The 25,000-nt window shown below is 40.6% G+C and overlaps 1 protein-coding gene across 2 annotated transcripts in view; it reads left to right on the top strand.

Moving 5' to 3' along the window:
* Positions 1-25,000, top strand: part of LOC138033501 (serine/threonine-protein kinase ATR-like) — a 118,613-nt gene that overhangs the window by 91,786 nt on the left and 1,827 nt on the right. For both annotated transcript variants that reach the window (XM_068881253.1, XM_068881254.1), the window contains exons 53-69: positions 6,187-6,255; positions 7,629-7,681; positions 7,775-7,808; positions 9,146-9,270; positions 9,718-9,847; positions 11,157-11,246; positions 11,362-11,415; positions 12,669-12,722; positions 14,151-14,239; positions 15,579-15,647; positions 15,949-15,987; positions 16,076-16,132; positions 19,935-20,088; positions 20,518-20,583; positions 21,253-21,338; positions 23,667-23,772; positions 24,922-25,000. The exon at positions 24,922-25,000 is cut by the window's right edge and continues 29 nt beyond it. In XM_068881253.1, the coding sequence (XP_068737354.1) occupies positions 6,187-6,255; positions 7,629-7,681; positions 7,775-7,808; positions 9,146-9,270; positions 9,718-9,847; positions 11,157-11,246; positions 11,362-11,415; positions 12,669-12,722; positions 14,151-14,239; positions 15,579-15,647; positions 15,949-15,987; positions 16,076-16,132; positions 19,935-20,088; positions 20,518-20,583; positions 21,253-21,338; positions 23,667-23,772; positions 24,922-25,000 (1,354 nt within the window). The remainder of the gene's footprint in view (positions 1-6,186; positions 6,256-7,628; positions 7,682-7,774; positions 7,809-9,145; positions 9,271-9,717; positions 9,848-11,156; positions 11,247-11,361; positions 11,416-12,668; positions 12,723-14,150; positions 14,240-15,578; positions 15,648-15,948; positions 15,988-16,075; positions 16,133-19,934; positions 20,089-20,517; positions 20,584-21,252; positions 21,339-23,666; positions 23,773-24,921) is intronic.

Genomic DNA, 25,000 nt, shown 5'->3' with positions numbered 1-25,000 from the left:
CATTCAACAGTGTTTGGTCTTCTGGGGTCCAACAGAACTTTTCACAGATATCCCAACCGCCTTGGGGTTTTGTTTTAAGGGAAATATTATGGGATGACCATGGTTCTGGGTACAAATTTTCCACATAAGCTTCATTGTGATATTTTCTCTCTCAGATTAATTATTATAATTGTAAGGAAATATGCAAATATCAAACTGCCTGTAAAAATTATAAAAGCAAAACGCAATTCATACCGTCACTATGTACAAGTGTATACATGTACATTTGCCACACTGGGCATGCCATAATGTTTTCGTTGCAGCAACAGTCAAATCACAGTACAAGCCAGATAGGCAAGCGAGTTGTTAGCTAATCAGGGCCCGGTTGTTCAAAAGGCAATTATCTCTAATCCCAGATTAAAAATTAACCAAGGAGTTTATTTCTCTGCTCCCAAATGCTGTTCAATGCTGATATTCGGCAAGACTTTACATTACAGGAAGTCAATCTTGAAAAACAAAATTAAGCAAAAGGAATTTTCACCAAAAAGTGGAAAACATGAAATAAAAGTTTACGCTAATCCAGGATTAAGTTAATCGGCTTTCGAACAACCGGGCCCAGAGCTTTAGCTAATCCTAATCTTTCTTTAGGCTTTATTTTGATTGTGGTCTCAAAATGTAAGCGTAATAAAAGTGATTAGAAGAACCTGGCATGTATGGCTAGAGTATCCACATCCTCAGAACAATAGAATCTAAGATGGCTACCTTATCAGGAAATTGTTGTTATTAGATTGCCAGGTGTTTGTCTTCTTCCAGATGGGTTTCCTTCACTGTGATTTAGATGTCAGCATATGAATGAATGAATGATGTCTTTAATAAATTCAAAAGATAAAAATACATATCTCAAGTTACAAGTCAATCAAATAAAAAAAGTCCAGAGCTCTAGAACAACTGCGTCATCTATTTACATCAAGGAATCAATATTAAACTCATCGACAAGATGAGCTTGGGTGCTGGTGCCTAAAAGGTGGAAGGGCCTTGAGCGCAACTGGCAGCATTGCACTGAAGGTAACCTTCGCAACCATGCCAGCGCTAACCCCCAGGCACCGTTACATTGAAACGAGTTCAGTGGAATACTTCCCGAACCTCATAGGGATGGGAGCAGGAACAAACAACTAATGCAAGAAGTGACTGCAAATGATCTGCAAAGATCAAGCAAGCAAGCAGAGCTAATATATGTAATCACATGTACATGTCCCTGGAGACTAGCGGCCGCCCCACATAAGCATGTGAGCCTAGGGAATGACTGCTGGCCAGCAAGCCTTGTCTCGAGGTTAACTTTGCCTAAATAAAGTAATTTAGCCACATTTAAACTCATCGACAAGATGACCTTGGGTGCTGGTGCCTAAAAGGTGGAAGGGCCTAGAGCGCAACTGGCAACATTGCACTGAAGGTAACCATGGCAACCATGTGAGCGCTAACCATCAAACCACCCTCTGATCCCAGTGCTTGGGGACGGGAGGTACCGCAAGCAGGTATGCCATGGGACCTCTGTAGGACACCCAGACACCCCAAGCACCACAGATAGCCCAACATACACAAAACGTCTGACCTACCTGGCATAAGATGCAGAAGCTACGAATCACAGAGGCGCCAAGTGGCTACAGGTGGTGATCCCTACTGGCTGGGCGACTACACAGCTGAGAAGATAAACTTTGCGAAGGCCTCAGCTGGAGTGCGGATATAGAGCAGATGAGCATTGCTAGTCCAACGACCTAACGCTTGAATGAGGTGATCCAGTATACCCTGCTGGGCGGCTACGGTAGCCGCACCAATACAGAAGCTGTGGCTAGAGCCATGAAGTGAGCACCGGGCACGACAACGGTTGGCCAGATTGGAAGGGAAAGAGAGGGCCAGGGCCATCCCTCTGGGCAGCCAGATACGTTGCCAGCGCTTGAATGGCACACAAAGGATAATGACCCCGACCAATATGAATGGCAGTCCCATGGCGAAAGGGGTCAGTCTTTGAAACCTTTATGTTCACACGAAGCAGAGATGGGGTGACTAACGAATCGAAGGCAATGTCTTTCAGCGTCAGGTGGCACGAGGGAGAAAATCTGTTGAGATTAGACACAGTGAACTCGGAAGCTTGCAGAAAACCAAAGAAGGCCAAGGTGCACGGAGCCCAAAACATGCAGTGATCCGATAACTTGAGGTCCAAGGACTTCAAAATCAACAGCATTATGGAGTCAGTGACTGGCAAACGTGTCGATGACTTAGCACCTTGAACATTTTTAATACCATGCACAACTCTTTGGAGGTGAAGGCAGTTAAGAAGAGGGTCCGGAAACCCATGCTCAATATGAAGAGATCACACAGCGGACAAGTAGGCCTTAATTGATGAGGCTCGGAGGGAACCAGCCAAGAACGTCGCAAACAGTTTGTCAACTGGACAAGGTGAGCCATCCTTGTTCAATCGACCGGCTTGACTGCAGAACTCGTAACACTTTTTTGGGGCAGACAAATGTAACTTACTAGTAGATGGAGCTAAACCCTGGACCAGGAGGCTGCGGCAGCGCTGTTCCAAAGTGGTGTAATCAAGCAATCCAGAAGTTCTTGGGGGATAGGGGTTGGATGAAGGTGAGCGTGAGGGGCCAAGCACTGGAACTCCTGCCAACAAAAGCAAGAAATAGCATCAGCAATCTGATTCTGGGCTCCTGGAACATGTGCGGCAGAAAAGGAAAACGGGAAGCGAGCTGCAGACATTAATAAATCCCGCAAGAGATGCATCAGCGCAGGAACCTTAGAGGACCTGGTGTTTACGATGTGCACCACCGCCTCGTTGTCTGATCAGAATAAAACATGCTGATGACAACAAGTAGCTCCCCAGACCCGTGCGGCTATCACCACTGGAAACATCTCTTTGTAGGCTATGGAAAGAGATACCTGAGGGGTAGCCCAAGAACCGAAAAACCATGCACCATAGGAGAAGGCACCAAAGCCCAGGGACCCTGATGCGTCCGAGATCACTTCAACGTCTGGAGACGGTTCCTCGCCAGGGAAGAGCCAGAAGCTTACACCATTCCAGGAGGACAAAAACGTATGCCACCAATCGAGATCGAGGCGAAATTCTTGATTGATGTGAAGAGGGTGGTCTCTTTTTCGAGAGCAACTTAACAAATCTATCATGCAACTCAAGAACGTCCTTCCGGGTCAAACCACCTTGGCTGCATGTTGAGGATGGCTAATTAGAGACTCTAACTGTCGCCGGTTGCACCACTTCTTAGCACGCCACTCACTGACTAGCTCTCACGTTGCTGCCAACTTTTCAGCAGGAAGTCTAGCGACTTGTTGGTTAGAGTTCAGTTCAATGCCCAGGACAACCATGACGGAAGAAAGCCCCACACATTTGAGGGGGTGAAGTGGTAAACCCAACCTGCTGCAGACCTCCTTAGCCGTTGTGAGATAATGGCTACACGGTGGAATCCCGGGGCCCCGCTTTGATGAAGTCGTCAAGGTAATGCAACAAGTCTGGCATCTTGTGCGAGCTCTTTAAAATCCATTCAACCATATCTGCTACTGAAGAAAAAAGATAAGGCGCTGATCGGAGACCAAAGGGGAGGGCATGGTCTACATAGTACTTTCCCCACCACTTCATGCCTAACAACACCCTATCGGTATTTAAACACTTGAACGTAATGCTCCTCTGAGTTAAATCCTACTTGCCCGCGTAAGTGCTTGTCCTCTCGAGGGCATCTCTACGCTTCAACAAGACAACAGATTTTCATCCAACGTCACTCAACTCTCACTGCCTTACGGAACTCCTAAACTCTTAGGAAAAAAAAACATCACTCTTAAACCGCTCGAGTGATTTTCAAATTTCGAAATTACTGCAAACAAGTTCCGCAAGCATATTTCCCCGCTAATTACACAATGGAATGAATGTGTGTCACCTTCACACCTCAACAGGATCGAAATATCCTTTACACGATTGGCCAATTAGTATCCTCCAATCAGCTTCTTTATTTAACAACCAATCAGAAGCCTTACGCTGACACAAGTACGCTATATAACGAGACTTGATTTTTAGTCACGGCACTAGCTCTCCTTTTGAGCTCTTGTGGAGAAGCTACTCGCAACTGACAAAGGATCCAATTGTTTGGTTCCAAAACCGGAATTGCGCCTAAAGCTTGACAAACAGTTCTCTTTAGAACTCTACCATGGCGCAGTCAATTTCGGATGCGGAGGTAGCAGCCATTTTAACAGACACGGCAGACAGCCGAATGCCCCCACTATCACGGATCAAGTCACCAAAAAGACCGATTGTATCTTACGGGAAGGAAAAATCACTCAAGGAGGTCTTAGTCCACGCAAAACTTCCTTTAATCACGCCACAATCATAAACCACCAGAAGGAAATTTACATATGATCTTCTGCTAGCAAAACGCTCGGCCTGCGTTCACGCATCTCTCACCGCAACTCAAGTGAGCAAACAAAACTAGCCCCTGATCATTTACTAACCGCTCCTTCATTTTCACTTCGAACCTTTCAGTTGATCATTTATAGCGAACGTAGAAGCTGAGGACTCGTAGACTTGCGGAACTTGTTTGTAGTAATTTCGAAAATTGAAAATCACTTGAGCGGTTTAAGAGTGATGTAGTTTTTTTTTCCCCCGAAGAGTTTAGGAGTTTTCGTAAGGCAGTGAGAGTTGATCAAGAGTGACGTTGGATAAAAATCTGTTGTCTTGTTGAAGCGTAGAGATGTCCTCGAGAGGACGAGCACTTACGCGGGCAAGTAGGATTTAACTCTGAGGAGCGAGGCCACGACACGTCCTGGCTGTTTCGGGTTTCATGTGGCATAATGTAAGCAACTCGCAGTAAATTCAAGGAAACAGAATACTAGAGCCGCAAAAGGACCACGGGACAAAGCAGGAACAAACAGCTAATGCAAGAAATGACTGCAAATGATCCGCAAAGATCAAGAAAGCAAGCAGAGCTAATATATGCGATCACATGTACATGCCCCTGGAGACTAGCGGCCGCCCCACATAAGCATGTGAGCCTGGGGAATGACTGCTGGCCAGCAAGCCCTGTCTCGATGTTAACTTTGCCTAAATAAAGTAATTTAGCCACATTCATATATAAAAATAAGTCTATTCACATAGGACGATTTGAAGCGCTCTGTTGTCACTGTAGGATGATAGAGGCCTGGTTTTCTTATCGCGTAATTAGTGAAATTTCTTTCTGGTAAAATCATCACAAGGAGCAAATTAGTTATCATGGCCTTTCAAAAAATACGACAGTCTGATCTTTCAAGAAACTCCCTTATATTCAATTTCCTAGAAATATACCTGCATTTATATAACCTATCTGAGGAATTCTGTACGTTGTTAAGATCAGAAGAGGAGGCTCTGTAAACCGATAAACCATACAAAAAAATTAGGCATAATAATTGAATGAGAATGAGTTTATAGCCATCACAGCTTCCAACCAAATTTGTGGGAATTATTTGAACAAACCAAATATGCTTAAACATTACTGTCTCACTTAATATCATCAATTAAATGTCCTAAGATCCCACGTGTCTGCTGTTTCTAAGTTGCAAGGTAAAGGTAAAGTCTCTGTTACAAGCCTAGGAAGGCCCATCAGGCCGGCGCTTATCTCCGATTTCCGCAGCATGAAGCGATTAGGAGTGTTTATACTCCTCCCTGGATGGGATGTTAGTCCATCGCAGGGTTACCCCCAGCATTACGCCGGTACCCATTTATACACCTGGGTGGAGAGAGGCACCGTGAGAGTAAAGTGTCTTGCCCAGGAACACAACACAATGTCCCCGGCCAGGCCCCGAACCCGGACCACTCGATCCGGAGTCGAGCGCACTAACCATGAGACCACCGTGCCTAAGTTGTAGAGCATCCAAACTAGTAAACAGAACCTCATACTGTAGGTTCTTGGTTCGTATTGTGTCCAGTGGTGCACTACAAAGAATGTTTGTGCACTTTAAGTTATCATAAAGATATTTAGGGTCTAGAAGGCAAGACAAAAGAGAGATATGCATTTATCTAGTTGGAGCAACTCACTTTTAGAATGTTTGGGATGTATAAAGTAATTATTAAATACAAATACCTAGCCTAATGTAACTTCATGTATTTGATACCCTATCTTTTGAAAGTCTCTTTGTAGTAAGTTGTTCCTAATTTCTCTTTTTTAGAAAATTCTTGCGAAGCTTTTGATAACGTATCCTCAGCAAGCAATGTGGATGATGATGGCTGTTTCCAAGGTTAGCTTTCCTCTCACTATGAAAACTTACGCTGAGGTCTCAAGGTAGTCCCAACAAGATGACCCCTGCAATTTTGTTCACTTCAAGCAGTAGGTAGTCGATCCAGGCCTTTCAGTCCAGTTTTGAGATCAGCGTGGTTTCCATGTTATATTATCACAGCCGTGTCGGTGCATGAGAACATTAGATGTCTTGTGAGCCTACTGCGTTCATCCTTGTTACATCCTTGTTGTCTGTATCTCTAGAGATTGATTGCAAACCACCTCTAGTGTTTTATTATGTTCAGCAACTATTTTCTTGAAACAAAACAAAAATTTCAATTGATGGAAGATTAAGTCCACCACACATGGTGAGGAAAGAGCTGTGCAAACTGCCTCATTAGCTGGTTTGCTCAGCCATTTCCTCACCTGTGCGGGGAAATCTTGGTGAGAAATTCGTCTTGCCAGGCCGTGAGGATAAAAGCAAGCACGTCTGATATTTTTGGCTTTGTGAGGCAAATTCCTCACTGTGCATACCATCGTTAGAATCAAGCTGAGCTTGGGCAATCAAGCATCCAATACAAATTCATGGCATTTCAAGTGACTCCAGTAGCATTGGAATTTCTTCCTCTGACTCCATCTCGCCGTCTTCAACCTCTGAAGTCACGTGAGAATGCCATGTATTTTTATTGGATGCTTGATTGACCAAGCTCAGCTCGATTCTCACAGTCGCTGCTCACAGTGAGGAATTTACCTCGCAAGGCCATGTTTTGTTTTATCCTCACGGCCTCGCAAGGCAAATTTCTCACCAAGATTTGCCCACACACGTGAGGAAACGGCTGAGCAAACCGCCTCGCGAGGTGGTTCGCTCAGCTCTTTCCTCACCGCGTGTGGCAGGCTTTTGTTTGGAACACCAACATGGCAGACATTCCTTTCTGTAGTCACACCAAACTGACCACCTTGTTGATTCAGCGATTGGCTCAGCTGATGTAGAATCCAACTACCTTGCAGAGGGTTGTGGGTTTCATCCCTGGCCAGACCAGTACTCGAATCGTGAGATAATTGAAGAGAAAGTGTTTTGCATTTGAAATTATTTTGTAAATGATTACACTTCCCATTCTTGTTAGCTATGAGGACTATAACTTGTAGGACGCCTCTTGCAAATTTTCCCCATGAATTCTGTGGGACCATTTGCAAAGAGAACGGCACAACGTTCCCAGGTGGGGATATGGGAACTAGCCTGTTCTGTCCACCAATTGTCGCCTCAAAAAGGCATATTGATTATGAACCCACATAAACAGGAACGCCCATAAATCAATGAGGCTTTGGCAATTTGTGGAACATAACAAATACTTGTTAAAAATGCTCTATTGAGTGCTTTTCTCCACTCTCTTGCAGTCCTCATTTGCCATGCGTAAAACACGATGTGTTCGGATATTTAGCCAGGCCATGTAAGTCCAAACTTTCTGGAAATCATGTTTCATTGCTATGTCTGGTAGCAAGTGGAAGATGTTTCGTTTAACACTTGTTCTTGCACTTTTCAGCTCTCGTGATGCTAAGCTTAAAAAGTTCCTTGAAGTAAGTTGTCTTGTCATTATGGCCATGTTTTCCTGTTGCAATTTCACTTGACTTTTCTATTCTTTGAAGTTGTACCTCCACGGTTTCAACAAAGAAGCATTAAATTTCATTCATCGAGTCCTTTCACAGGAAAATTTGAGCCCAACAAATTGACCTGCTCCCAACTGGTTGGCTTTATAAAATGGATAAATGGGTTGGTTTCTAAAGAAACTGTGGTGCTGCATTGATGAGGAAGTGAAACACAGACATGGGTTTAATTTATCAACTGAGTTGATATGGTAAATTGACCATTGTAGAGAAATTGAAAGCTGACATTTCGAGCGTTAGCCCTCCGTCAGAGCAAACTGACTCATGAGGGAAATGACCTATTGGCTCTGACCGAAGGGCTAACCTTTGAAGTGGGTTTATCAACTGAGTTGATATGGCTAATTGACCACCATAGAGAAATTGAAAGCTGACATTTCGAGCGTTAACCCTTCGTCAGAGCGAACTGACTGATGTGCAAAATGACCTATTCTCTCTGACGAAGGCCTAATGCTTTAAATGGGGTTATCAACTTGGTTGATATGGTAAAATGACCACCAAAGAGAAATTGAAAGCTGTCGTTTCGAGCATTAGCCATTCATTGGATTTGGTAGGGCATTGTTCCAGCATCACAGAGATTATGGGTTGGAAATCCATTGAAGCTACTTGATCAGAGACAATTAAAGCAATCATTGCTTGAATAGTGTGATAAATGCGAGGATCATTTCTCTCTTTCTTTAGAGCTTTAAATTAATGGAAATACTGATTTATGTCATATCGTGTTGCTGGTCACCATCAATTTGAATTTTGTAACATGTTTTGGTTAGTAGGAGGGCTATGGGGACAGCCATTCCTTGGTGTGTGAAACAAGAGAGGAAGCGTTATCTTGTTATCAATTTCAAGAATAGAACATTTCAAGACGAAAATTGGGGATAGGTTTTCTCCAAACACTGAAAATTATGCTTACTCTTTTCTCCACATCAGCCTTGTACATGTAACTTCTTTATTCATTTTATGTCGTGGACTTCCGCTTTTGTGTACTTAGGCTACAATTATTAGAAATTGTTGCAAAAGGACCAGGAAAAAATCACCTGCAAATATTGTATCCCATTCTCACTTGTGAAAGTGTTATGTAGTGGGTCAAGGAGTAAATTACAAAATGGTCCGAATTCTTGTGAAGCCAAGGTTGAAACTGAATAGGGATGACAAGCTTGTACATGGTACCTCACTAATGGGTTTGCAGTCACATTCATAAAGCATTAATGACTTTTGAAACAGACGTTGAGCTGAGTCCTTTATTGGATTTTTTTTAGGACTCCACGAAACTGACTGATAGGCTCTTGGAAGTATGCAACAAGGAAGTCTCCAAGGGTGCTTCCAAAGACAAGCTCAGTATCAGTCACGACTTCTCAGTCCTCAAGCGACTTGTATCTGATAGGTAGAGTTCATTGCAGTTGACGTCAGAATTGTTCTCTTTCCCTTTATGGGCGTTTTTCCTTTACTGCTGCTAATGCTTGGATGGATTCAATGAGTTATCAGGCGTTCTTAGATAATTATGCAGGGTCGTTAAGTTTGGTGAGTTAATTTAGTTGGTTCTGTCAGCTCTGAAGTTAATGGCAGTTATTGTGCCCTTTTCAGCAGTCCTTTTCTACCTCCTGTTAATATGTTATACAAGGTCTATTTAATTTATAATTGTGCTGTACAAAGTGATTTTAGCTTGGAGCCCTTCTCTTGGGGAAATTCTTAATGACCATTAAATTAAAATCTACGAAGCAATACTTTCCTGTGGTGCTGTATATTATACTATGCATGTTTGGTAACTCGAAATTGAGATCTTTAGTTTCATTGCTACAGTATCAATTATTTCTATTTCTGTCTGTTCTAGTGGTTTCAGCGATATAGTTGTTCCACTTCAATCTGCCATGACAGTCACTCTTCCCTCAGGTGCCGGAAGTCATCTTGACCACAATCCATTCCCAGGCACTTTGGCTTGCATCGCAGGATTTGAGGACGCAGTAAGGAACAGTTACACTAACTTTATTCATGCCATCGAGCATCCAACCATCTATAGATCACAAATTACTTCAAAATAGCGCACAAGCTTCAGGCAAGTCAGCCACACAGATTTAGTGTGTAGTTGCAGGAATGATATCTTCTGATTTTACATCAGAGCAGCCTTGTGTATAGCGGAGCTCCACACTCCAAAGGCACGCATGCGGAGCACCATGGGTACAAAAATCTATGGAAGGAAATAGCAACTTGGTTTTGCTCATTGTACGACCACCCATACGTCCACGTCTCCTTGTATGCCACTGTGGTGGAAACATCTTTGATATTTATTGGACATCCATGTTATGGTTAATTGACACCTGTTAAAACAAGGTATCTGCTGACCAGTATCATGTGACCATATCGCGGGCTCTGAAGCCAGGTTAACCTACATGTATTGTAAGAATAAAATACACAGTAGCTCTGCTTTTAGGCTTATGTTAAAGAGATTTAGCATTACATGTACGTTTACAATAAACGGTAAAATTCAGGCTGAAATGTGCGTTTTGCAAAAAAAATCGAAGAAACCTGTTTTGTTAAAAGTACACCTGAACTCTAATATTTTTCGTCTGCAGTATTGATCTTCCCTCCGAAAGCAAACATGTTACCTTAAAATTTCTCATTTTATCTGACGGCAAAACTGGCCGTAATTTGGACCCACGACCGTAATGTGAGAGGCATGTGTTTATTCTCGATGTAACGCCACAAATTGATTTGCAATGCAAACTTTATTTGAAAAGAGGAATGTAAAGCAATTTGTGACGTAAAATCGAGAATAGATCCATACCTTTCACATTACGCCTCTGCTAGTTCTGCCAAGTTTACGTGGCTTGCACGGCACAGAAAAAGCGAAATTTCTAAGTAACAATGGTGACATACACGTATGTTTACTTTGAATTTGAATAGGGAGACATGTTATGAACAGCACTTTCGGTGCACTTTCAACTCGTATCTTGCCTGTTACATACTGTACAGATATGGGGCAACCTCTCGAAAGAGAGAGACAAGATTTTTAGTGATGCTATAACAAGAAATAGCCAGCTGCTTGCCGCCATTTGGCATAAATGCTCTCTCCAATATCCCTAAACTAACAAGTGGCGTCCATAATTTTATTGTTGTTCCAAACTAATCTTATCGGAGGTAAGCTCCATTCTCATGCAAACTTTTATTTGTTTCCGGAACGTGTGTATCAATGCTGATCATTTTGTTATGGACCCTTTGACTTTCTTGTCACAAGTTTAAAAAAGTTGACCTTGGATTTTTCGTATTGTACAGGTTGATGTATTGCAATCTTTACAAAAACCCAAGAAAATCACCATCAGAGGCAGCGATGGAAACTGTTACACTATGATGTGCAAACCGAAGGTCAGCTTATCTTGTCTCGTTAGAGAAATTCAGCGTCACGCTTATGTTGAACTCTCACCCCTTGACCTTTATGCCAGTCCTCAAGAAAGTTATTTGCCCTTGTTTCCATGCACAGGATGACCTGAGGAAAGATTCAAGAACGATGGAGTTCAATGCCCTTGTAAACAAGGTACATTTATGGCAAATGATTTTAGTTTAAAAGAGTCTCCAATATAAGGGCAACCACCCCTCCCTTTGCACAATTTTGTATCCGGTGTCCTTGTTCAGTGATTAATGTGAAATTTCTTTTGAAACTTTAGTTTTTTCCTCCTAATTATTATTAGTGATTAGAATTTCAGCACTTTCCAATTAAGGACGGTGCCTACTAATTAAAGATATTTTTGCCCCGGTGTGTGAATATGCAGGAAATGTAGATCTTAACAAGTGTTATTGAAATCCAAAAAGAAAATTGGGGGTAACCACGCATTTTTCATAGTTCATGAATAATATTTGTAAAAGGCTTTGAAATACAAGGCAATGTATGGCGTTCTTTCAAAAAATTGAAACTTAATTGTCTCTCAAAAATGCATGGTTACCCCCAATTTTCTTTTTGGATACCAAGAGTACTTACTAAGATCTATTTTCTCCGGATAGTTTTAAACCGCGCAAAAATATCCCCGTATTAGTTAGCATCACCGATAGGAAATCCGAGTATCTCGAGATGCGCAGAACGTATGCGCAATAACAATAGTAGGCACCGTCCTTAAAGCGTTTTATTCGACAGATGTGACTCATAAACCAATTGTAGTCCTTTTGGGCAAAAACGTGTCAGTGATCAAAAGTTCACCTAGTTGCCATATCTTTTGAAAGAATATTTTCCAGTGGAGGAAGTTCTGCCGGTTTGCAATGAAATTGGTATGAGAAAAACTGAATTCGTCTTGAATACTTGTAACTTGTAGTTACCCTGCAGTTCTGACACAGATCTTCTGGATAATAACCATAGGTCTGGATAATAACAATAGGGCAACTGTAACACGTCACAATAATTCAAAATGGCCCAGGAAATGTGAAAGCAAAATCAAATGGTTCAGAAATTTACTTCGGATCCAAAGGGTTTCTTTGAAAACTCTTCAAATAAATTTGAGTGATGTATCCCGTTTAGGTGTTTACAGGCATTTTTTTGTTTATATAAATGTGGGGGCAAATATTTGGCCAAAATGTAGGGATGAGTAATCTGTTTAATGCTTCTTGTTTAGTAGTTTAAATTAGCTTCAATTTCAAATTGAACCATTGTGAACCTTTACCCTCCTTATAGATGTAAGCCTACAAACTTACCCTTGAAGAATCCTTTCTACACTGTTTGCCTTTTAAGGTATAACAGCCCGAAGAGCACACAACTCGTTTGTTTTTGGGGGCTTTTTATAATTTCTCTTCGTTTTGCAGTGTTTACGAAAGGATCCAGAGTCTCGAAGTAGACAACTGCACATCCGAACTTATGTAAGTCTCAATGTGTCGTCAAGAGGTCAGCTCAGGTCTATCTAACTTTGTGAGAAGCAAATGGCAGGGCGGGTTTCTACATATACATAGTAGTTACTTTGATCGCCTGATTCTCAAACTTAAGCGAAAGGAAAACTGCAATTCTAATACATTTTTTCCTTCATTAGAACTTCCTGCCATGTTTTTACCCCTTGGTTTTGTTTCAATGGGTGACTGAGTTGACCTCGGAAATTTCCTTTACCGGGTTTGCACCCACATAAATGTAACATCGGTCATGTTTTTTTTTTAACTAAAAAAAATACTGTTTCCATAAGTATAATTTATAATGGTAATTGAACTGAGTCGAGTGCAATTTGGTCTGAAATCATACGTTCCCACCTTTCGTCCATCACCTGCCTCTATGTAGTTTACACATTCTCTTTTTACCTTCTTAGTGAAACACCACTCACCTTTGGCATTCCTTCACCAGCAACTTTCCTCCTTCCCTTTCATAACCTGCACCCAATGTGAGACGACCTACTTAGGCGAAACAGGGAGAAGTTTGGCGGACCGCTTTCGCAAACACCTACGAGATGTAGAAATAAACGTCACAGATGCATCAAAACCAGTTGTGCACCATTTTAACCTTCCTAATCACTCCCATGACAACATGACACAGAAAGCCGCAAAAATCTAGAACAAAAATTCATCTTTCAACTGGGTACACTTAATCCTCACGGTATCAATGAACGCCTCTCATTCCATTAATTTATTGACAAATTCATGTCACCGTCTTTCCACCAATGGCAAAGCTCCTCCACACCCTTATAAAAACCAACAACACCCACAATTACTCTATTCGATCTGACGAAGGGCTAACACTCGAAAAGTCAGCTTTCCAAATCGTTTACGGTGGTAATTCGACCTTTATCAACGCGTTTGATGAAACCAAATTTTCCTGTTTTACTATCCTACAGAGGCAGCACCACAGTTTCTTTAGAAAGTAGAAGTTTGTCATATGACAGTCAGATCTCCCTTTGATGCCTTTGCCTTTTGTATCGCATCCCAGAGGGAAAATGCAAGCTCCACTCAACCGGGTATTGAGATTGTGCCCGAAACTCAGCCCACTTATAATCACAGAGATGGGAGGCGAGGTCGATGTTGTTAACGCATACCTCTCTCTCTCTCTGTAAAGCTTACAAAGGGCTTTTCAAAGATTGGTCACCATCCAGGTATGAACCTGGATGACTAAATTTTAGTGAACAGATGGGAATTGGTGTTTTTTTTTCTTTGGAGGAGCCATGCACTTTAACTCCAAGTTGCATAATTTCAGGGTGTCATAATCGCAGTGTTTCAGGATTAAGGAAATTCTTCAGCTTGAGCATGGTATGAATTTACCGCAGTTTTGGTGAAGGCATAAAAATTGTTTTCACCTTTTCTTTGTCGTAGGCTGTGATCCCGCTGAATGAAGAATGTGGACTTCTAGAATGGGTGCAAAATACACATGGCCTGAGAAACATTCTTACTAAGATATACAAGTATGGGTTTGTTTGTTTGTTTGTTTGTTTGTTTGTTTTATCGCAAAAAAGTCAAATGACATGGAAAAGATGTAGTTAGGTTGGTTGGTTGTAGGTTTCGGTGATCCCCAGTCCTCAGCACAACTTTTCATATGAGTGGCTTTTTTATAAAATAACCTTAAGGACGGTGCCTACTATTGTTATTGTGCATACGTTCTGCGCATCTCGAGATACTCGAGTTTCCTATCGGTGATGCTTACTGATACAGGGATATTTTTGCGCGGTTTAAAACTATCCGGAGAATGTAGATCTTAGTAAATACTCTTGGTATCCAAAAAGAAAATTGGGGGTAACCATGCATTTTTGAGAGATAATTAAGCTTCAATTTGAGAAAGAACGCCATACATTGCTTTGTATTTTAAAGCTTTTTACAAATATTATTCATGATTTATCTTTGAAAAATGCGTGGTTACCCCCAGTTTTACTTTTGGATTTCAATAACACTTGTTAAGATCTACATTTCCTGCATAATCACACACCGGGGCAAAAATATGTTTAATTGGTAGGCACCGTCCTTAATACCGAGCAGATCTCTTTTACAGGTCAAAGGTCTTTTTTTACTACAAAACAACCCTGGACCTTTATTTGGGTAGAAAATCGCATGATTTTCAGTGCCATTAGGAATAAATAATCACAGGAAACTTTTTTCCGAAGAGGAACAAAATTTGCACACGCCCGTAGGGCGAGTCCAATTTGTAGTCTTCAAGAAGTGCTAGTTTGTTCCAAATAGCATGACAAAAATCGTGTGATTACTAATTAATAATATACATGAGAGAATTTGAGATGGTTAAGCAGAAGGAACAGATTCGTATCACGCAATCACACAAAAATTGCGCCATCCAGGACTCGCATTTACTTTGCTATTGCTGAGTTTCTTTGCTTATTGACCAATCATAAGGCTTGGTTTGTTACTTCTTTTTGCACCGAATTGCCGCTTTGCACCGTGTTACCCAAAAACGGCATTTCTTTTAGCCAATCAGAATGGAGAAAAATTTCAATGCATATTATTTATGCTATTATCATCATCATCATCATCATCATCGTGTTGATTCATTAGTTTAAAGACTTTGTTAGGTTAAGACGAATAAATGGTTGTCAAACGACTTGATGATGACTGTCAACGTGGTCACAAGTCAAAAGCCTTGAAACTATACGACAGCTGTCCATTGTAAGCGAAGTTGAGTTTAACACTGTAATATGAATTATCTTGGAGGTCTAATTTTCGTATTTTGCATTGTCCATAAACCAAAGGGTTTAAAATTCTTTCCTTTGTGGGGATTTAATGTTTTTTCTTTTACAGGGAGAAAAATATGTACATGCGAGGTGCTGACATTAAAAAGCTAATCGACAAAGCAGAGAATAAATTAGAGTAAGTATGAGCACTCGCCCATGGTGGGTGTTTCTATCCTTGACGGAGTTTGAACAACCCAAAGCGTTTAGATTGCCAAATCTGCATCCCAATCTTTTAAAGATGGTTAACCATCACGGTCGGTCATCCTTCCAGCTAGCTGGAGGAATTTGGCTTCTCGTGCAAACGGCCTACCACATTTTGTAACAAAATTCAAGAAAACACTGCTCTGCCCGATCCACCGTAATTATTTGGTGGTTTCCTGTAGTGTTTTTAGCTGGTTTGGTGTGTTTACTACTTGCCTTTTTTTTTTACTCTAAAGGGACAAAATTCGTGTTTTCGAGAAGGATATTCTTCCACGGTAAGTAAACTTATTTTTTTGTAATTCCGACCTTCTCACATGACCATTAACTCAGAAATGCTCCATTGACTGTTTATATCTTTTCTAGACATCCCTCTGTGTTTCACGAATGGTTCCTCAAACGTTTTCCTAATCCAACTTCATGGTGAGTAAAAATCTCCTTATAACCTGAAACTCTAAAGCACAAAAAAAATTCTCACATTCTTACTTGTCTCGCCCCTTGTGGAAGTTTCTCTATACGTGGAGCTAATCGAGAGATACAGACCCCCATTAAAGTGAAACGGCAGGCTGCTGCTTGTCATAAAAGCATGAAATTTCTCGTGTTCTAACTTGTCTCTTTCTTTTGAGAAGTTTCTTGATAAGAAATGAGCTTATTATATAAACACAGAAACTCATAAGGGTTGAAACGTGTAACGGCCCCTTGTGTGCTGGGAAACAAGCTTCTGAATATTCGATTTGTTAAGTACCATATTTGGAACAACAAGAGCGAGGGGTTTCCAAATATGGTACTTAGCACTGAAACATTCAACCAATCAGTTCGCACTGAATATTCGGAAGCTGTGAACGCGCGTTACACGTTTCAACCCTTATGGGTTTCTGATAAACATCAATGAAATACCAAGTGATCTTTTGCGCAAAAACATGGTTACATATAAATATCGCATCTTTCAATGCCTTTCGTGAAATAATTTAGTATTTCATTGGTATATATATAATAAATAGAATACTATATGGCCACAACATACATGCCTACATGTTGAAAAATGCGAACGAGTGAACTATTTTTCAACACGAGAAGAGAAATTTCGTATCTCCATGCAACCATGTAGTATTCTATTTAATGAAATATTACTATTTATTTCAAACAAGTTCTTCTATTTTTGGCAAAATGCAAATTTTAGCCTGGCGTTTGCCGTTCATCACGTGAAGCTTAATCCCTCTAATGACAGGCAAGCAATGACAATTAAGTCCCTTTCATTTTTGGCAAATCGCAAATTTCATTGCGACATTCCTGTAAATGCAATACTTTAATCTCTCTAGTAATATAGTTGTTATGCACTCAACAGAATGTTTTGTTTCTAATTGGTCAATGACGCATGCATAAATAGAATAGATTATAGAGTGCAATACGGAAGGTGCTATGAAAACACAGCGATGGAGTAATTTTGTTCGTTTATTTATTTATTTATTTATTTATTTAATTTTTGTATTTTAATTTTTTTTGTCTTTACAGGTATATAATACAAAAACGTAGAAAAATATATAGACAAGGCTTACAATACTTGCCTAAGTTACCTTAATTACCAACTGCAACGAAAACTACACTACACTACACTACACTACACTACAACCAAGAATTACTTAACAAATTTCAATAAAAATAGAGATATGAAGATATAAATAAAGTGTACCCCTAGAAAACGCAATTTTGATAACAGCTACTAATGTATTAATTGTATTAATGCAGAAACCCGTAAGGGTTGAAACGTGTAACGGCCCCTTGTGTTCTGGGAAACAAGCTTCTGAATATTCAATTTGCTAAGTACCATATTTGGAACAACAAGAGCGAGGGGTTTCCAAATATGGTACTTAGCACCGAAACATTCAACCAATCAGTTCGCACTGAATATTCGGAAGCTGTGAACGCGCGTTACACGTTTCAACCCTTATGGGTTTCTGATTAATGGCATTAGAGGTTTCCATTTTTCGTCTTGGAAATAGCTTTTACTGCTTTTTGTCGCAATAACGCGTTCGGTTTCAAACGTTTTCTTAAATTTATCGACTGACAATCTTAAGGTTTGAGGGCCCTTGTTTAGCTTACAGCGATAAATAAAAAATTTACGTTTAAGGGCACTGTAATTGATTAGGATGTTTACACTATTGCTCGTATCTAGAATCCCAAGAAGAACATGCTTGATGTCAAACCTAACAGTTATATTTAAAGAATTAAGGAAAGTCTTCAAATTGTCCCAAAAAATATGCACGTTTGTACAATAGAAGAAAACATGTTCTTTGGTCTCTACCTCCTTTTCACAAAAATCGCACAGAGGAGAATCGACTTTTTAAAACCTAAACAGCATCTTTTTTGTGTACAAGATACTGTTTAAAAGTTCATATTGGAATTCTCTTAATTTGGTATACAATGTTGTTTTGAAAGGCAGCAAATATATCTTTTCCCAGTCAAACTAGGATGTGTGGGTATTGAAAAAATAGTTGTATTTCCTCTGTGCTGTTGGTGTAGTAGATATCTTAGAAACTTTCATATAATGACTTCGATTGTAGACTTCGGAAATCAACTCTTTTCCCTTCAATACATAAATAAAAATCATCTGGGATTAGGTCGTTTGTTTTTGAGGAGATAAAGATTTTATCTGTTTTTAATGCTTTACACCATTCTTGCGGAAAAGCAGCAAAGAGACTGAAAAGTAGGAAATCCTCAATTGGAGAGAGAGTTGAATATAATGACTCCTTGTTTGACTTGTGCTCTCCCCTTGTGTCGTAGAGATCTCCAATGTTAACAATTCCGAAATCAACCAGCCTGTTGTTGTAAATTGACTTAGATTCGATACAGATAAAGCGATTGTTCCATATGACTTGATTTGCTATTTCAGAGTGAGGAAGGGTTGTCCTCGTTTAGAAAGGCCCATTTCACAATGCATTCTTTGTAAAATTCTTAAAGAGCTATGGGTAATTTAGTGCAGTTAAAGTTACAATGGAACAAGAATTTCCCCCCTACTTTTTAAAGATAAGAATCCCAAATAACTTCCAACTAGCAGGATCGGTGGACAGATATCTCTTAATACAGATTATTCTTTGAGCAGAGATCATGGACTCAATTTTGGGCATTTTCAAGCCCCCTTTATTCAATTGGTTGATAAATACTGTGCGCTTTACCTTGTTATTTCTTTCCACACAAAAGGATATAATAAAGTGTTTATTTTTTTAGTAAACTCTTTTTTGTTCAAAATAAGAACAACCATGTATAAGATCTGTGATACAGCGAAAGATTTGATCACTTGAATTTTTCCAAGTAAAGTAAGTACTCTTCAGATCCAGCCCTCAATAAACCTCTCAGAGATTTCTCGATTGATTCAAAATTTTGTTTATAAAAGAGTGAGTGGTTAAAGGTAAAATTCACCCCTAAAAGTTTTGACTTTATTTATTTCATTTACACCTAGTTCTGAGCTACTTACTTTCATATTTCTGAGTAACAGAATTTTCGTCTTTTTGTGATTTACCTTCAATCCGGAGTATGTACTAAACGGAGTAGGAGTATCAAAAAGGGTGCGATGCGGTAGTTTGTCGCTAAGAAATGATGTCATGTCATCAGCAAATATGACTAATTTGATTTCGTTACCGTCCACTGCAATGCCCTTGATTTGATCGTTATTACGTATGGATAATGCCAATAATTCAAGTACCATTATGAAGAGTGATGGTGAGAGCGGGTCACCTTGGCGTTCTCAGCATTGCATGAGCCGTAGGTGTGCCGTTAAACCAAAAATCCACTCACGTTCATTCGATTCCATACTCTAAGCCTTGAAGAGCGTCAAATGAAATTTAAGGTAATCGCCAAAGAATTATTAAATATGTTGTAGCAGTTGTCTGTAGATGACATTGTCATGAGGGTTGTCCCTGACTTACCGGCAATAAAATATTTTGATTGTTCTTTGTGACGTTTGGCTCAAAAAGTCTTCTTCTTTGATTGTTGTTTAAACTCAGGAAAACTTATCTGTTAGCCTTAAAGTCTAGAAATATTTTGTCTGGCAAATATTTATACTCGACTGAACAGCGTCCAAACATGTTTGATATAGAAATTTGCGTAAAAGAGCGTTTGATAAATTAATTTATTGCTATTAATTTTATCGCTGGTGCCTCCTGCTCAGTTTAAATGAAGACCACGCCCAGTTGCTTTTGAGTAAGACATGGTTTTTCTTTTCTGTCAGGTACATGAGCCGGTTGTCTTACTGTCGGACATCAGCAGTTATGTGTATGGTTGGTTATATTCTCGGTCTTGGGGATCGTCATGGTGAGAATATTTTGTTTGATGCCACGTGTGGCGACTGTGTTCATGTGGACTTCAACTGTCTATTTAAGAAGGTCAGTTAAGAATGGTATCAGAGAATTCCTGAAAATAGTCATTAGGGATGTAAGGGTCTTAAGTTAGCACGTTATGATTTTTTTGTTCGTATTTTGCCTCCGGAAAGAGCAGAAAGAATCAGATTTGTTGCCAAAAAGCTGGGGGCTCATTTTTTTTCCAGTCAGCCCATGAGACTGAGACGGTTGAATGAAAGCTGGACTTTGGTTAAAAAAAAAAGAGCGGAGAGGAATCTTTTTTTCCTCCCGGTCCTACTTTTTGATTTGCAGTTTGGTTGACCATTTGACTCAAGTTGTCTTGGAAAAGACCTTTTCTAACATACAAGGACAGCATCATGTCTGATTATCAAGCTGGTTGCAATGTGGACCTTAACTTCTGCATTTAGACCCTTTAAAAACCCTAACTAAATTTATTGTATTTTTCTCTAATAGGGTGAAACCTTCGACTGTCCGGAGCGTGTACCTTTCCGGCTGACGCATAACCTAGTTGATGCAATGGTAAGAACTGAGGATACCCTCATTGGACTTAAACCTATGGCCGCAATTCCACGTCTGCCATTTTCTTATATTCTCTAGCATGTATGCACCTTTTAACGAATATTGCAATAAAGAAATTGTCAGATTACTCGATAGCTCAGTTGGTGCAGCCGTCACAGTGATATGATCAAGTTCCGGCTAAATCTGGATTTCTTAGGCTTGTTTGAGACTGCACATTGAGGATGCTTCATATCCTCAGTTCAAATGTGACTTTTATAGATTCTCTATCATAATCTTGTCGCTTATTGGATAAAAAAGAAATGCGCCTTTGACCAGCTCCCTGATAGCTTGATACTTACATTACAGGCTTCAGTGCAGCTTCCTCAACATGCAAAGACCATCCTAACTTTAAATCACTTCATCTCACTAGTTCATGTATATGAGTACAGCCCAACCTCGATTATCTGGACATTTCTATTATCCGGACTTTTGTCCCAATTTCTTCATGAATATTAATTAGTAACTAGAGTACTTAGTAACCGAAGAAAACATTACTCACACATTTTCTATTATCCAGACTCTTGATTACCTGGACGTTTTGCTTGTCTCTCAACGAGTCTGGATAATCGAGGTTGCACCTTATCGAAGTACCCAGTTTCCTTTCTCTCATGTCATCTATTTTGTTGCCAGGGTCCGCTGGGTTGTGAAGGACATTTCCGTCGCTCATGTGAAGTTACCTTGCGGCTTCTGAGGAATCAGTGTGATTCGCTACTCACGTAAGGCAAAGCTCTGTTACTCTAAACTATGCCTGTTGTAGTGTCTATGACCTATGTTCAGTGTAAGCGCCAAGTGTACTATGGGTAGGAGCACATGATGTTAAATGAGCAGTTCATGATGTGGCTCGATCCGAGTTAAATCTGTTGTTTAAAGGGCGAAATCCGTTTACTACACCTGTGTCACAAACTCATGTTTTTTCGCAATTATATGCCATCAAAAGTTGTCATTTTTAGTCACGCTACTCCATGTGTGTTACACTTGTCAAGGTTACTTGCACATTTTCGTTAACTGTTTACATAAAACGTGGTTATACGTGTTGCAAGAGAGACGTTAAACATCATTATGATTAAAACAGGAGAAAAGGCATTATGGAAAGTATAACCGACTTACACTCTTACCTAAACGTGCGGCAAAAAAGACGCAGTAATGAAAAATGTCTGTGCATGGGGCACCCTACACTGCTCCATTTTTTGGGGTTAGGGTGCCAGTCAGGTGAATCAGTTACCTCATCAAACAGTCAGTGAGACTATTAAAATGAAGGGGTTAATTCACGAGAGTTTATAGAAGACAATTAAACTAGGTTCACGTGACAGTGAACTTATCAACTAAGTTGATGAAGGTAAATTAACAGGTGTAAGAAACATTTTTGAGCTGACGTTTAAAGCGTTAGCCCTTCATCAAATAGGCCATTTTGGAAATATCAAATATTCAGCTTGATAGTGAGGCAGTGAGAACAAAAACAATAGAAACACGTTGGAATGAATGTGAAAAATATCACCCGCTTTCCTTTGTCTTTGTCCTCTAAATCTCTCTTTCAAGCTGAATTTTAATATATCGAAAAAGACGTATTGATGCATTGTGGCTTGTTAGTGGTTCATGTAGGAGTTGAAGGAGATAGACAGTTGCTTAGTTACTCAGATAGATACACAGTCTGCCAGTTAGGTATATAGTCAACCAGACATTCATTCAGTGCTTCAGGGCCCAGTTCAAAAGGTCGTCATATGTCTTGCCAGGATGGTGTAGAGCCTACCAGTCGAACCGTGCCCTACGGTCTTGAGCGAGGCTGGGGGCATTGCCCAGCTCTAGGTCGACTTGCCAGAGGTTTCGGCAGACAACATCCTGGCAGCTGGTGTAAGGGTGCCTGCGGGCACAAAGCCAGCCAGCTGCTGTGGGGAGAATTCGTATATGGCTCTAGTAGGATGGTTTGGAGGTAGGTGGAGGATGTGGCCAAGCCAATGAACACGTCGCTGGGCTGCAAGGTGCAGGATATTGGGTTGGCCAGTTGTGTTGAGGAGTTGCTCATTGGACGAACCAGCATACACCGTCGATGGATCTGAGGGCCCTGGAGTAGAAGCCATGGAGTTTTGCTGCAGGGGACTGGGTTAGAGGCCAGGTCTCAGCTCCATAAAAAAGGACAGAGAGGACGGCGGCGTTGTAGAGAGAGATGTCGGGGCACATCCAAAGAGTTCTCTAAGGCTCCTCGTAACACCTGACACCAAACTGCGCCTGTGGATTACTTTCATCTCCAGGTCTCTGTTGTTGCAGACCTCCGAAACAAGGTAAACAACGGACTGGGTCCTGATGGCGATGGAAGGTGGATGAGGTCGGTCGCCTACATGTAGCACCTTCGTCTTCGACCAGTTCACCTTGAGTCCAAGCCTGTTTTCCTCTTTCCTGAATGCCAGAAGAGCGTTTTTCAGAACGTCGAGGGTGTTGCAGAAGAGAGTCGTGTCGTCAGCATAGTCTCGATCAGAGAGTAATCACCGAGCTTGATTCCCAGGACGCAAACTGGTTGCAAACTGCCATCATCAGGTGGTCAGCGATGCAGTTGAGGAGGCCTGGCAGGGCAGTGCAGCCCTGGCAGACTCCGGCATCGATCGGGAACCAGGAGGACTCCTTGCCTTTGATGCGAACACAACTCTCAGCATTGTCATGGAGCTTGGTGAAGAGCTGGAGCAGCTTGGGTGGAATGCCCAGAAGCTGTAGGATATTCCAGAGGGTTGCTCTGTCTATAATATTAAGGGCGGCTTTGAGGTCAAAGAAAGCAATGTAGAGTTCAAAAGGTGCATAACGCTATCCAACGGATTAATCACTATCCATTGGATAGCACTATTGGTTTTGCTATGACTTGTCCACTGGATAGCGATTTATCTGGCAGATAGCGCTGTCCTTCGCTTGAACAAATGGGGCTTGTTAGGCATACAGCCAGAGATCCAGTCACTCACCTGGTATGTTACAAAGTTATAGATCAAATCAACCAAGTTGTCAGGCATATTATTTGAGTTGTGTCTTTTAAATTTAATTGTTTATTTTTTCTATCATTACAGTGTGCTAAGAACCTTTATTTACGATCCCCTGGTGGAATGGCAAAGGACCAAAGGAAGGGAATCACTTACTGAAGCTTCTAAAACTGGAGAAGTTACCAACGAGGAGGTTTGTCCATGCAGAAATATACGATTTTTTTTCAAGATTATCACCAATCAGTGCGGAAATTGTGGCGTGACAAATTTTGGTATGATGCGCAACAATTCGAAGTATTTTTCACAAAGGGAAATGAGATTCTTCGTTTCACAAACTTTCAGTTACCACGCAGATCTTTACTACCTCTAATTTAATTTTATTAAAAACTGAACTACGGATATCAGATTTCCAGCATTTTCATTGGCTATCAGTTCATATACCTGCTCTTCCTACAGAAGCCGTTTTGGGCCGAATTTCACCGAGGCAGAAATCGTTGCTTTATTCAACAGTGCTACCCCCGGGAACACCAAAAAGGCCTGGATATAAAGTGATTGTATTGGTTATCTATCACTTCATATCCAGCGCGCCCTCGTAGAATAATTGTTAAATATCGGTTTAGGACACAGCTTTATGGTGTTTAGGGTTAGGCTTTATTGTTTGGGCAGTTATGGCCATAAATTGCAAGGAAAGGAAAGGAAAGGAACTTTATTTAAGTGTCTAATCGTTCAAGCGCTGGCGCACTAATTAGATGCACCCGGATTTCAATAAGAGTGATAAATAATAAACCTCTGCATTTACCCTGACCTAAAATAACGCTAATCTTTACCCTAACCTTGTTGAGAGAAATAGGTAGGAAATGCTTAGACTTGAAGGGACACATTGTGTTGGATATCAAAATTGGGCTTTATCTAATTTGTGTTGTACAATTTATTCTTCTTGTACCCATTGTTTTCTCAACCAATTGCGAAAGCCATATTGTAAGTGCTGTGTTCTGACCCGAAAATTCTTCAACCTTCAGAAGGAGCAAAGAGGAAGAGAAAATGAAGAGCATTGTGTTATGAAATTGAGAATAGTCACTAGTTTGATCCAAAGCTTCGTTAAAAGGTAGCTTGGTCTATCAAAATGCTGTGACGTTCAGCTGTAGACGTAACATGAAAGCTATTTGTCTCTCAAGAAGGCAACTTACCTAGAGCTAAGACTTACACTGGATTACTTTTTTGCATCTTAAATATAATTTATTTCTTAGCAAAGGTCTTACACTGTACCTGTTTCAATTTCTGTTGAAAATAATGGTAGCTGAGGCTAACTTGTGTGGCTTTTGAATGGCATATATGTTTTTAGGGTGTGAAAATTTTAAAGGAAATCGAAAGGCGCTTCAAAGGATTTGAGGGCAATAACAGAATCATGATTCCTCTGTCAA

The sequence above is a fragment of the Montipora capricornis genome, chromosome 14, assembly GCF_036669925.1.
Source record: "Montipora capricornis isolate CH-2021 chromosome 14, ASM3666992v2, whole genome shotgun sequence".
In the NCBI taxonomy this organism is placed as follows: domain Eukaryota; kingdom Metazoa; phylum Cnidaria; class Anthozoa; order Scleractinia; family Acroporidae; genus Montipora; species Montipora capricornis.
This window is presented reverse-complemented; position numbering and strand designations above follow the sequence as displayed.